This window comes from Paroedura picta, chromosome 8 (assembly GCF_049243985.1).
Source record: "Paroedura picta isolate Pp20150507F chromosome 8, Ppicta_v3.0, whole genome shotgun sequence".
NCBI lineage: Eukaryota > Metazoa > Chordata > Lepidosauria > Squamata > Gekkonidae > Paroedura > Paroedura picta.
Genome location: NC_135376.1, coordinates 90,043,068 through 90,058,030, shown reverse-complemented (window position 1 = coordinate 90,058,030; position 14,963 = coordinate 90,043,068). Strand labels below are relative to the sequence as shown.

The window sequence follows — 14,963 nt, the reverse complement described above, 5'->3', positions numbered from 1 at the left end:
ATGCCCACCCAGGACATCTCCTCAGCCCTTCCAGACACATCATTGGCCATTGGAGGAGGAGGTTGACATGAGCATATATGGTCATATCAATGATAAATGTTCAACACATTTAAAAAATATATTTAAAAATTAATTAACTCCCACCCATTCAGGAAACCCTTCCAGAGCTGTCAAGAAACCCCAGGGTTTCAGGAAACCCTGGTTGAGAAAGCCCGCTTTAACCAAATGCATTTGACAGTCAGGATTCAGTTTGAAGGGACAAGCATTGTTTGCACCGAGGTTTCCATTTAAACCATTACAAACCCTACCAGTGCATTTTAAAAAAAGAATCCCGATACATAAAAATACCAATAGCAGAGATAATGAAATGAAATAGCGAGCCCTCCTAGTGCCACTGGTAGAATTAAATTTATATGCCTGAGCTTTAGTCACAGCTCCAAAACTCATTATAAACCAATAAAGTTCAAATATTATATCAGGAGCTGGTAATTTAAAGTCAAGGCTTGATGCGCAAGATAGTTGTGGCCAGCGTAATATTGAAGTGTCTGAACCATCCTCTAAGTGATCGTTGATGACTCTCCGAGGAGAATCTCGCCTACAATCTCTGCCGCGTGCACGGTGGACCACAGGTTTTGGCAAATTGTTGCTGAGCAGCAGAGGCATGGAGAAAATTGCATCTTCTGTGCCCTATTTGTTAATACGGTCTTAGAGCAGCAATGTAAAAATGTACCCCCAAAAAACCTACATGGGCAATCAGCAGTTATGAAAGTGTTGTTATAAAACAGCAACAATTATGATAAAATGTTACATTGCCCATTGATGACGTATTTTACAAACAAGACCACAGAACCTCACAGTTAAAAGCATGTGTTTGGGGACTTCATTAAAGAGTAACAGTCTGACATATTCCGAATCTCGATGTCCAGAGCAGCACTGTGAACTTGATCTCCTCTGATCTACAAGGACACACCCTTTCTGTAAGGAGAATCTTTTTGTGTCCAGCACAGCAGAGAGGGATTCTGGTCAGGTGTCAAAACCATGCCTGATTCTGCCATTCTCTTTGTTCTGTTTGCTGTCCAGATAACTGATTACCTTTGGACGCCTAGGTGTGAATTATAGCAGTAGGAGGTTAGTTGGCTAGTGGGGAATTTCCTGTCCTGGCATGTTGCCTGGCGCTGCTATCTCTACTGCACCCCTGGAGGATGGTTGTGTCTCTCCAACTAATTAAAGGATGGCATCTTCGCACCCAAATGTACTGGTGGAGTGAGCAGGCGGGACTTGGAGGTTAAGGAAGAGTAACAGACAGTGGAAGTTTAGTCTTAGCAAAGCTTCCAGGTAGCTAGTATCGTTGTTCCTTTCAATAAAGAATTTTTCTTGCAAATTGAGTTTTCTTATTGAAGGCAATCAGCCAAAACCTCACACCTGGATGAGAATGTTCCTATTCCTGGGAGTCTCAATCCTGAAGAAGCGAGTGGCAGAGGACACCCGGTATCTGTTTTTCTCCATTGGCAGGAAGGCGGGTGCTCTCTCTCAATCTTCAGTAAAGGGAATTTCAAAGCCACATTCAGTAGCAACCACACATTCTACATTCGGAGTTGCATCTGAGAAGAGGATTACACATGGTGGCCACTGGCAGGGGTGGGTGGGTCAAAAGGGAAGTGAGGTCACAATGGCTAAAAGACTATGAATACTTGTACATGTAAGTCTGTTAAAGCATTTTAATCTATTGAGGTTTGCTATATATTGATGACTTGCATCTTTAGTACAAATGAGTATCTTAAGGAACCCTATCAAAGCCAGACTGAACTTAGAGGAATTGAAAAATACAAGTTAGGGCACGCCCATTTCTCCTCCCCCCCCCCGGGGCCAATGCTGGGCTGGAGGAGGTGGAAAGGGGAGGGGCCCTGAGTGGGCATGTCCACAGCTCTGTTTCCCAACCATATCATGCACGATCGCACCACTTATGGGGGTTCTCAAAGCCTGAAGAACGTTTCAGGGGTTTCTCAACAGTAAAAACACTTGAGAAAGTCTGAGTTAGGGGATATTGGCATTTTCAGTTGATAAGCAGCCACTGAAACAGTATCTTTCCATTCCGTTTTCATTCTGCCATATTTCATACCTCCTTTTCTCCCTACAACCCTATGAGGTTGAGGCAAGAGAGGACAACTGGGCATGGGCATCCACAAAGATTCACAGCCCAGCAGGAATCAGAATCTGGGTCTCTCAGATCAAGACCCAGGCTCCTACCTGCTACCCTACGGCGATTTGCTGCATGTAGTTTCATTGTTCTTTAGCTGAGACGTCTCCATATCCTTAACACATTTTTCAAACCCATCTCAGTCAAAGAAGCTGAAATTAGGAGTCCGTTATCGCATGTTCCTCCTTGGTGTACTTTTAATATTATTTTGCATATCGGTAATTGTGCCTCCGACAGACATTCTCTGCCTCCTCTGTTCAAACAGATCATCATGTGTGACTGAGGGAGTGAAGAATTATCTGGTAGTCAGAGAGGAAAGTGAGGGCATTAGATTGCAGTCATAACTACACTTCCCTGTGAGTCAGCCCCAATGACCAGCCTGAGACTTAATCCTGAGTAGAGCTGGACTGTTCCTTTTGTTACATCTTCATGTGGGTGTTTATGGGGAACAATTGCTATAGGTGGGAATCATTGCTATAGTGTTTATGTAGCTTACATTTTAGATAACTGACAATTTACCCACTGGAGGGAGGGCAGTTTTAATTAGGGTTGCCAACCATCCTGGAGAAAGATGCCCTACCTCTTTAATAGATGTTTGAGGAGATGTTATCCATCAGGTGATGTTATTTGCCACCTCACCATGAAAAGCATGTCTACCCATTTCTGCCCATTAAAGGTAAAGGTAAAGGTATCCCCTGTGCAAGCACTGAGTCATGTCTGACCCTTGGGGTGACGCCCTGTAGTGTTTTCATGGCAGACTCAATACGGGGTGGTTTGCCAGTGCCTTCCCCAGTCATGACCGTTTACCCCCCAGCAAGCTGGGTACTCATTTTACCGACCTCGGAAGGATGGAAGGCTGAGTCAACCTTGAGCCGGCTGCTGGGATCGAACTCCCAGCCTCATGGGCAAAGCTTTCAGACGGCTGCCTTACCACTCTGCGCCACAAGAGGCTCTTCTGCCCATTAAGTCTCTCTTAAAGGAGCAGGGCATTTTTGTCTGTTGATAACCTTTGTTTGAACAGAGGAGAGTATGTGGCAAGATATAGTCCAGACTTGTCAGACATTGGAAGAAGAAGAAGAGTTGGCTTTTAAACCTCACATGCCCAGAAATAAACTTTGTTACGCCTTAAAGGTGCCATTGGACTCGAATTCCCTTACTTGCAATCACTGGAAAAAGTATGAAATAGTGAAAAGCATTGGACAGGGTAGCTACTTAAGATCAACCTAGCAAAATGATTTTACATCAGCTATTTGAACAAAAAGCTTCTGGGGTAATTTGGCCCGATAGCAGCTTGTTTGACGGAAGTAACAGCTTTCTATTACAAGAGTCTATAAATCTATTAGGATTTTTATAGGGGAGCTTCACAAAGCATCTTTCACCAGGCAAATCTGAGAACGATTCATATTTAAATGAGTTTGCAGCTGCCGTGGACCAGAATATCCAGACTTTGTTGAAGTCAGCAGAAAACTTTCCATCGAGTTCAGTGATCCTGCAATAAGAGGTCATATGTATGGATCAGATAATCAGGCCATGCGGAGCAATAACGCATCCTGGGAACAAACCATCTCCTTGCAAATCAGTTCAGCCTACTAGACCTTGTCTTTTAAACTACTGTGCTCTGAATGCCTGGCTCCAGTTGAACAGTCTCTTAAATTCCATTGCATTTCTAGTTGTGCAGTTTTTGTAGAGAAGCTGCCCTCTATTGAGAAAGGCCACTGACCCTTCTGTTCCCCTGGTAGACTTGCTGGGTCCCCTCTGGCCAGTGGCAGGGCATGGGGCCAAATCCAGGTTGGGAATGTGTTTTGGTGGTGTATAATGCCATGGAGTCCACCTTACAATGCCTCCATGTTCTCCAAGGGAACTGATTTCTATAATCTTGAGATGAGTTTTAATTCCAGGGGATCCCCAGGTCCCCCCTCCCTTCGAGGCTACAAAAAACAATCAAGCAGCTTTCTTAGTAAAGACAGGGAAATCACAATAGGGGCTGCATAGAGTGTAATAAAAGTAATGAAAAAAGGTGATTTTTGTCTATTTTTTTTCTAATTTCTCATTTATTTGTAGCCTTCCCCAAAGCATCATCCGGTAACAACTGCTTTCAAAGTATTTTCTTCAGTGGCAAAGACCTCACAAGAATTCCAATAGACCCTGGACTACATTTCAAACAGTCAAATCAACTTAAAAGTGTTGTCAGAGAATATACCTACAAACCATTGGTTGCATTTATGCAAAATTCTGCTCCCAAGGGTGACCGGCTTTCAGTATGGCAAAAAGCCAGAGTAGTGGAAGTCGACAAGCCTATCTCTCCTTATACCATCAATTTGCACGAGCTACATTTAGCTGCAAAATGTAACACTTATTTCCTCAGTATTCCATTCTCTGCTTGCACTCTGTTAATGAATGCCAGTAGGGGAAAGCATACAGATTGGGTACCTTCATAATTGTGTGTGTTCACACCCACCAAACAGTTTGACATAGGTGTCTTGTAGAATGCTTTCCACGCATTTTCACCATTTTTCTTTCTGAATGTACTAGGGTATTAATAAATCACACAGAATTGTAGACAGTAGTGCCCCCCTGGTTTTAATTACTTACACATTTAGCTGAGTCATCACTCAAGTTTCCCCGCCCCTCAGAAAGCAGAATGTTAAAATAATGAATAACCCCACCTGCACACAAAAAAAGTCCATTGCCACAAAATCTTTTTTCACAATAGAGTTGTAGAGAGTTGCTGTGGAGTCTTGGGAGGGGAGCATTTAGGGAGGGGAGTGGCCTCTGTGGAGTGTAATGCTATAGACTCCGCCTTCCATGGCCATTTTCTTTAGGGCAATTATAATTTATAATTATAGAAGTTATCATTCAAGGGGATCTCCAGGCTCCACCACCACAAGCTTGAAAACACTAACATGAACAGATCCTTTCAGGAAACCCAATTCAAAGCTATAGCTTTTTTAGGGCCTCTGATTGTGGTGGGAGATCTCAAGTCTGAATCCAGCTAGGATTGCCAACCTTCTGATGGTAGCTGGAGAACTCATGGAGTAGCATTGTTCTCTAGGCATCAGAGATCAGTTCACCGAGAGAAAATGGCCACTTTGGAAGGTAGACACTATGGCATTATACCCCTTCATTTCCCAAACCTTGTCCTCCTTAGACTGCACCTCTAAAATCTCCACATATTTCCTTACTCAGAGCTGGCAACTCTACTCTTTGCACAGAGAACTTATCTGGGTAACAGGTTCTTCCTAGCGTTTCTGTGTGAACCACCCTGAGACTTAGGATAGGGCAGTATACAAATGTAATAAAACAAATAAATACATTTTGATTTTCTCTGCAAAAGCCCCTATCCATAATTTAAAAAAAACCCCAGTGATGTCAGCTGATGAGCAGAAAAATAAGTTATGAAAATTAGCAAATGCTAAAAAATTAAGGTGTTTAAACATGAGGCTTCCTTTGAGCTGGGAGCCAAGGCCAAGTGCTTCCCTCCAGTCTACTGCCATTGTCCCTAATTTAGGGAACCCTTGGGTCAGAGGCAGAAAATGACCCTGGATGAATTTAATAATGTGTTTATTACAAAGGGACTGAGGGAATTTAAGGAGGGGATGGGTACAGAGACAACAATAATAATGTTCATGTGAAGAAAATAGTGTTGATTGAGAGGTGGGAGGTGTATTAGCTTTTCCTAATAGAGTTGAACAAGCGTTTCTTGTAAATATATTTTGTTTTGTGTGGTAAAATATAGATATTGATGTACCTTAACATGAAACCTTGGCGTAAGTCACGCTAAAATTTTATATATTTAAACCCTTTATTAACCAGATTTAAGGAGGTCAATGGGAGGGGGAAATACGCCTCCAAAACCGATTCCCGGTTCTTTTGGGGACCAAAATGCATCTGCACAAATAATAGACTCAACCAGTCACTGAATCCATTAATTACCCTACTCAATTGCTTGAGTGCTTCCAGCGATACTTAACTATGATGGGTTTCTCAATTATGTGATAGTGGATGGCTTACAATCAGTAGCTTCAGCCCCTGGTGAATTTAGTTATGTACTGTTTTATCCATAACACTTTGAGTTTGTACTGTGATAAGACTCTGTGCTGGATTCTGAACATTTGGATTTAGTTTGTAGCTTTTCAAACTGTGACATCTCAGGGCTGGGTGCTTAACCAGCTATGCACGTTTCCATGTTTTTATCATGATTTCATTATGTGGATCCATGTTGGTATGCCAGCCCCCTGGTGAATGACAACAGGAGAATTTTTTAAAAAAATGGCTGTTGGCCAACGGCCGTCCTGCCATGATCTCAACCATCTAGTCTCTGCTGCTTGCTAGGTCCAGTTTGACAATCCCGACATGGAGTCTAAAGTAGCCATTATCTCTGTGGGATATGATCTCTGCCCTCTGGAGATCAGATATAGCTTCAGAAGATCCACAGGCTCCACATGGAGGCAAGCAACCATAATCCCAACAGTATATGAGATTCTAAAACATAATTACTTTCCTTCTGTATAATTATGCCTCAGTTTTCTCTCAAAGCAGCTTACAAAGCAGCTTTCCTTACCTTAATCTCCCCACAACAGGCAACCTGTGAGATAGTTGGGACTGAGACAGCCCTGATGTTACTGCTCTGTGAGAGCAGCAGTCAGGACTGTTACTAGCCCAAGGTCACTCAGCTGGCTGCATGTGAAAGGAGTAGGAAAACAAACTTGTTTTGCCAGATTAGAAGCCACCGCTTCTAACAACTACACCAAGCAGATGGAACACTTCTCCTCTCCAGAGAGCCAGCTTGGTGCAGTGGTTAGGAGTGTGGACTTCTAATCTGGCATGCCGGGTTTGATTCCGCACTCCCCCACATGCAGCCAGCTGGGTGACCTTGGGCTCGCCACAGCACTGATAAAGGTGTTCTGATAGAGCAGCAATATCAGGGCTCTCTCAGCTTCTCCTACCTCACAGGGTGTCTGTTGTGGGGAGATTAAGGTAAGGCAAGCTGCTTTGTAAGCTGCTTTGAGAGAAAATTGAGGCATACTTATACAGAAGGAAAGTAATTATGTTTTAGAAAAAGGGAAGGCAAATGGAAAGGGAAAGGGAAGGCGAATGGAAGCCGCTTTGAGACTCGTTCGGGCAGAGAAAAGTGGCATATAAGTACCAACTCTTTTTCTTCTTCAGTATAATCAGGGATCCCTCAGCCTCACCTCCCTCACAGGGTGTCTGTTGTGGGGAGAGGAAAGGGAAGGTGGATGTAAACCACTTTGAGTCTCTTCCGGGTAGACAAAAGTGGCATGTAAGAACCTCTTCCTCCTTCTTCTTCTGAAAATTTGATACCTCTACTTCAAAAAAACAGCCTGTAAGTAGTCGTGCAGATAGGGCCCCAGGACTTTGTCCAGGGCCCTACAATGTTGTTGTTTTTATAATAATAATATAATACAATAATAATAATGTTAAAATAATTAATTTTCTCTGCCACCCTTCCTCGAGGCTTCAAACATGAATAGTTAAATTATTAAAATACTAAAACATTAAATTATTATTAAAAGCAATTAAGGTCCTGAATCTGTGATCAGAGAAACTATGTATTAATACATACCCACCATATCTATCAGTCTTTGTCAATCGATATATCCTTTCCCCCCTTCCTGTGTAATATATTACTTGATAGCCATATAATCTAACCAATTTGACTCTTGGAAAATGTGGATCAAGAAAGCCTATGACATTTTCTTTTAAATCACTTCAGGAGCTGTTGCTTAATTTAATTATGTGGTGTTCCGTTGCCTGTTAATGGCATGGTAATCATCTCCACGTGATCATGATGTCTTTTCATACTGTCGATGGTCCTTTTGTCTCTCTGCTCAAGTTAATTGCGTGAGATGTTTTTTTTTTTTTAAGTAATCAGTGTGTCTCAACTCCCAGGAAAGTAATGCACTGCGCCATGAAGCGCATCAGAGATTGTGGGAAACCTCTGGCATTTGTCCAACTCTGTCCAACCGGAGGGATTTCTGTTTGGTTTTGCTCTTTTCTTTTCAAGGCTTCAGTGTTTTATGCTGTTCGTATGCTTGGAATCCAAAGATACAACACGGAAGCTCAGAACTGGAGTGCCATGCCCTTCGGGCGGGGGGGGGGGGAGAAGACTATGTATATATTTATAAAAGGGGAAATGGATGGACTCTAGTGAGCTTCTAACATTTAATAATCTCTCAGTCCTGCTCCAGAAATAAACAACTGCGGGGGGGGGGGGGGGGATGGAGGGGTCAGCTCTTTTTTGGTTCTGTTTTGTTTCCCTTAATATTATTTGAATGCTTTCCAAAGAACGGTGTAATTATCACTGGAATTAAACGGGATTGGTTTTTTGTAGTCGTTTCCTTCTAGGTCTGTGAGAGACGCTTGAAAGGAAACCTACCGGAAGTCCTTTAAAAAAAAATGACAGAAGCAGTGTTTTAAAATCAAAAGCTAAGAGCAGGTCTGTATGTTACAGGTGGCGCAAGTCTGCTGCAGAAAAGAGTGTTCCCATGCCCTTTTACCCTGAACTTATGTGACACTTCCTGTGCCCCTTGACACACCCATATCCTGACTTTCCCCGTCTGCAGAGGAATGTGGCCTGGGGAAACCCATGATGTGATGATGCCAATTTGAGCAGTAGGTGCCACAGAACATTATAAGGGTTTGGGGGGTACCTGAATACGGGGATGCCTTTTTAAGCAGTACTCCTGTGTCTCCGGTAACAGGTATTTTTCACCCTTAGAACCTGCAAACCTCTCATTCCCACTTCTCAATCAGAACAATTGGTTGTGCTGAATCACCCCTTTAAAAGTCCTCCTATTTTCTGATGTTGCTGTTTAATGTTGCCATAATTCTCAATTTTGCTGTCCACAGAGAGCGAAGAGATTTACCAGCGGCAGGTGCTGTCTATTTCCTGTATCGTCTTTGGCATAGTCATAGTGGGCACGATCTGTGCAGCGTTCTACTTCAAAACAAAGTAAGAGCCTTTGTCTAGTCTTCATCCTGTCCTTATGCCTTTCCATTCATTAGTTCCCCTCCCCTTGCTAGTTATTAAATCCATGGCATTGTTCTGAAAGAATGAACACTTCTTCATCCCCCTCCCACCCCGTGTATTCTGGGTCAGCCTGCTTTAGGAGGAACACCTGGACACGTAGCTCCAAGATCTTTTTGAGTGACATCCATCACATCATTCATCTGGGTCCATGTGCACAGGCACTGATGAACGGAGAGGTTATGCTTCCTTTGCTTTGATCTCAGTCAAATAAGGTTGGCCACTCTAAGCTGGGATATGGAGGCTGGGATGGGCAGGATTTGGGGAGGGACCTCAGGAAGGTCTAATAGCATAGATTGCCCTCCAAAGCAGCCATTTTCTCCTGGGAAAACAAATCTTGGTCATCTGGAGATCAACTGTAATGGTGGGAGATCTCTGGGTGCCACCTGGAGGCTGGCAATGAAACAATCTAGGGTAGCCCCGCCATGATAGAACAAGACCTTCCCATATTGCTTTCTGTTATCATTGAACTATGAATATCTTGGAAATATTTTGGGGATACCAACTAAGCAACAGAAGCCAAGCACGGAGAGAGCATCAGTCATTTGGAAGCGATCCAGTTTGACTGAGGACTGTCTGTGCCAAGGATCGGGAAGTTTGCAAGGGACAAAACTGCAGTTCAGCCTGTTCAGTTTCATAGCTAGCTGGTAATAATGAAGATCCATGAGTAAAAGACACACGTGCAAAATGGATGCAAATAAATGGGCTACAATGCACCAGGAGCCTCTCCAGTAGTAACACTCACAGAAATCACATTTAAAATGAACTGCAGAGTGAATCTGATAATGTGAAACATGCTATGGAAATGGGAGGGGGGATCATTTTGGTATCTTGGGGGTTGCTGGGTTCGACCATCCCCCATGTTGTCACTGTTTCATCTGCAATGAAATCTAAAGTAAGCTTTGATGCAGACTATCCAGTCCAAAATGCTACTATCTTCAGGCTGAAGGAGGAAAGGGAGTTACTGATCCCGACGTGATGTCCTACTTGTCCTGCTGCATAACTACTTTGGAGATTGTGCTTCACACTGAGACTGTCTCCACACCTTCAAAAAGTGCTGCAGTGGCTTTCCTAAAATCCCGCTGAATAACAAACCTTTTATACAAGAATCAAGCTCTTAAGAAGCAGATCCAAGTGCAATCTCGGGTTGACCCACAGTTGGAGAACCCTCAGAAATGCTATTTCTCCCCCTCCCCATGAGATTATTCAATGAAGTTATCCAATGAGGAAGCTCAGGATTCAAGTCTTCATCTTCCATTCCCACCTCAAGTGATGATTCTTGTATATCCTCCTGCCCTCCTCTCCATTTTTAAAATTTTGAACATGATCATGTTACAAAGCACATTTACAATAACAATAGTGCCCACTTTCTGGGAACACTCCAGAAACCTAAGTCAAGAATGAGGACTCCACACTCCTCCCCACCTCCCCCAACTTCCCTTCCGGCATCTGAATTCACTAAACTTTTATCGTTTAAGGTGCAACCATGCACTTTGTAACTTTTGTGCAGATGAAGTTATATAATGGAAGCCGATGTGTTTTGTCTTGATGCATGCATGGTGAGTGAGCTCATGTCAACACAAGTAACTTCCTCCCTTGCTTGGGTGATTTGAGTGCCATGGAAATTGAGTGATAGGGAATGTGTGCTATTTTTTTTTTACATTTTTATTGCATTATGCTGCATGTGTGTTAGTATGCATGGTCAAACTGGAAAAAAAGGGAGGCATGATGAGAAGTGGGACTACCACTCCCCCAGTGTAGTAATCTCAGGGCTCTCTCAGCCTCACCTACCTCATAGGGTGTTTGTTGTGAGGAGAGGAAAGGGAAGCCGAATGTAAGGCACTTTGAGACTCCTTTGGGCAGAGAAAAGCAGCATATAAGAACCAACTCCTTCTTCTTCTTCTTCTTCTTCTTCTTCTTCTTCTTCTTCTTCTTCTTCTTCTTCTTCTTCTTCTTCTTCTTCTTCTTCAGTAATATCAGGGTTCTCTCAGCCTCACCTCCCTCACAGGGTGTCTGTTGTGGGGAGAGGATAAGGGAAGGTGAATCAAAGCCGCTTTGACCCATTATCCACGGCAACAACCACACTGGGCTGCTGCTGGGCATTAAGCTGGGCGGCATGCCCCAGCACTTTCCATGTACTCACGGTGGAGGGAATCCCCCGGAGTATGGGCTTCCCCGGCGTAGTGCGCATACACGCAAAACACCAGGGCTCAAATGCCCGACAAGCTACCTGGAGGCAGCAGCAGTGGGGGGAGGGGGGAGTAGGGGGAATAGGGCCTCCACCACACAGTGGTGAGAAGCGGCATGCCAATCTCCCACCAAGGTGGGGGTGTGGAAACTACTCGGTCAGCTCCACGGCTTTGCGGAGCTGACAGGGGTGTGTGGTGTCTCTCCAGGAACACCATAGATTGAGAGAAGGGCTGGGCCAAAAGGCCCAGCTCTGCCACGTATGAACGGGGCTGGGTTGGGCACCTACGGAATCCCAGGGAATGGGGAAAATTCTGAGTTCCCTTGCCGCGGGTCTTCTGGGGCACTGGTGGCCAGGGCTGGGATGGCGACAGTGTGGTGCATAATCTGGCTGCCCTGCATCTGCCATCTCAGATTTCCAGCCCCGTGTGTAATCGGTTTTTGAGACTCCTTTGGGTAGAGAAAAATCAGCCTTTAAGTACCAACTCTTCTTCTTCTTCTGCTACAACCCCAAGACATCTCTCATTCTCCGTACTTGCTAATATAATCAAACCAGCACTTTAAATATATGCTGATGGTTTCCAAAATAGTGGAAAGTGAGAGAAAAAGAAATCTCGGGGTTGGAGTGGATAGCTTAATGAAAATGACGTCTCTGCTTGCTATGGCAAAGGGGGGGGGGAAGAAATCTTTATTGAGGAAGTTATTGGAAAATACAATATCCAGTAATGTAATGCCCTCCTATAGATCTATGGTGCAGCCTCATTTAAAACACTGTATTCAGTTCTGGTTGCTGTCTCTCATAAAAAGTTATTGCAGAGCTGGGAAATGTAGAGGAAAAGGCAAATGAAATAATTTAAAGCCCCTTCCATATGAGGAAATGCTAAGGATTCTGAGGTGCTCCAATTTCAAAAGGAGATAATCAAAGAAGGGGGGCATGATACAAATGACACGGAAGGTGAAAAATGTAGCTGACCTTTTTCTTCCTATTCCATCGAACTTGGGCGGGTGCCCAATGAAGCTGATGGTCAACATAATTAGGACTGAAAAAAGAAGACGGCCGTTAAAAGGGGCATAGACAGATACATCAAGATACGGCTAATGGCCATTGTGACTAAAGGGAACCCTACACAAATACCAGTGCCAGAAGGCAACATAGGGAACAGCCTTGGCCTCTATGTTTTGTTGGGTGATCCTTCAGGGCAATTGGTGGGCCACTGTGTGAAATAGGAAGCTGTACTGAGTGGACCACTGGTTTGGTACGGAAGGTTTAGGGTTTTTCTTGACAGCGGCTGTGAAAAAAGGGTTAAGATTTGCTGGACAGCTCATAGCCAATGGAGATACAGAGGTTCAGTAATAGAGGGGAGGAACATTCTTGGGCTCTCTAGAATCCTGAGTAACAGTATCAACCAGAAGATCTCTAACCTTTACGGATTGTTATATTCCGGTATTATTCATCCGTAAAGGTTAGAGATCTTCTGGTTGATGCTGTTACTCAGGATTCTAGAGAGCCCAAGAATGTTCCTCCCCTCTATTACTGAACCTCTGTATCTCCATTGGCTATGAGCTGTCCAGCAAATCTTAACCCTTTTTTCACAGCCGCTGTCAAGAAAAACCCTAAACTCTGCCGAGATTTTAAATTTAAATTTTAAAAATGTGTTAAAATAAAATAAGCAATAAATTGCACATAGTCAGTATGTTTATTAGATCCATTGGCCCATATAAATAATATATCTATAAAAACTGCAATCAATTATAAAAGTTAATCGATATGAGTTGTAAAAAATACAAGAGTATTGCTACATTAAAATATTAAGATAATCATAGAATCATAGAATCATAGAGTTGGAAGGGGCCATACAGGCCATCTAGTCCAACCCCCTGCTCTACGCAGGATCAGCCCTAAGCATCCTAAAGCAATAATAAAACAATGTTAAAATAATGCATTGTTGGAAACAATTGTAGGTAGGGGGGGGGGAAAGGGTTATAACATGTAAAGGAGAAGAAGGGAGAAGAAACCTCAGGGAAGTTAACTGCAGGGACAAGGAATCGTCTTGAACAGTCCATTAACCCAAGTGGTAAGATGCCTATACATTTCCTATCCATTACTATCGTTTGGACATTCTTTTTGATCTAATTCTAGTAGAGATGTAAAGGAATTTTGCTACCATGTTAGAAATAAGTGGGTCTTTGTCTTTAGCCAAAATTTAACTAGAGTATCACTATTATGGGATGATAAAGATGAATGTCTGGTGTATTGGGCTAGTAAAGGTAGGATTAGATATTTTCGGATGCTTTCATAAAAAGGCCAATATAGTAAGATATGTGAAATTGTCTCAGGTCGGGCATTATCACAGGGGCATAAACTTAGCTCCAGCGGACGATTGAGAAACCTGCCCTCGAGGGAGGCTGAGGGGAATGAGTTAAAATGTGCTCTTGAGAAGGCCCAACGGTATTTTACTATTGAGATGTTTGTGAGATACGGAGTTGGAATATTTCCTGACCATCCTTTCAGAGTGCTATAGATTCTAGGAAGAATTGAAAATTCCTCCTGAGAATCTATATCAAAAAGATGTTGCCGTATGACAGCTTTGGCTGTTTTAAGGCCAAGTTCTATTAGATGGTTCGGATCGAGGCCCAGAGTTTGGATTTTTTCAATGATTTTGCTATTCCATGGGAATTGCGAGGAGACTGCTAAATATTTCGGGCTTAGTCCCTTCGGATGGACTAAGGCAGTGGTCCCCAACCACCGGGCAGCGGCCTGGTGCTGGGGCGCGAAGGCCCTGGCACCGGGCCGTGGCTCCCTGCCTCCGCAAGGCTGCACTGGGCCGCGTATGTGCATTTGCACCATGCGCGGCTGTAAATGTGCATGCGCACATGCGCGAGAGTGCCACACATGCGCGAGAGTGCCGCACATGCGCGGCATGCACGGCTGGGTGATCGCTCTCCCCGCCGCCACTGGTCCGCAGCCTGAAAAAGGTTACGGACCACTGGACTAAGGGGCTGGAAACCAGTAATTGATGGTTGTCAGCCAGGCACGGGTTTCTACCTTCAGAAGGCCAGATTCTTGGCGTAGAACAATATTTGGTGTACAGTTAGGTGTTTTATAAAGATCTTTCAAAAATTTTGATTGCACTCTTTCAAGCAGCACATAGCTCTTGTAAGGGCCCAATTGGGTACCATATAGGATTTGCGCCAGTACCTTTGCAGAATATAGCTTCAGAGCTGCTGGAATAAACTTACCACCTTTGGTATGAAAGAATCTAAGAATGGCTAGAGCATTTTTTTTTTTTGCGGAATCTGTAACAGAATGTATATGAGCGTAATGACCACCGTTATATTGGAAGTTGACTCCTAAATATCTAAAACCCTTAACCTCATCAATTATGTGCCCGTAGGTTTACCAGCAATGTTTCTGGAACCCGTTGTTACAGTGCATTATTTTAGTTTTCTCATAGTTCATATTTAGATGTTCTTTGCATTGTTGGCTTAAAATAAGCAGAGCGCATTTCAGGCCAGTTTTGGTCTGTGAAA

At 43.6% G+C, this 14,963-nt stretch overlaps 1 protein-coding gene across 4 annotated transcripts in view; it reads left to right on the top strand.

The window, feature by feature from the left end:
- Window positions 1-14,963, top strand: part of NRG3 (neuregulin 3) — an 805,324-nt gene that overhangs the window by 745,318 nt on the left and 45,043 nt on the right. For all 4 annotated transcript variants that reach the window (XM_077350812.1, XM_077350811.1, XM_077350814.1 and 1 more), the window contains exon 5: window positions 9,068-9,170. In XM_077350812.1, the coding sequence (XP_077206927.1) occupies window positions 9,068-9,170 (103 nt within the window). The remainder of the gene's footprint in view (window positions 1-9,067; window positions 9,171-14,963) is intronic.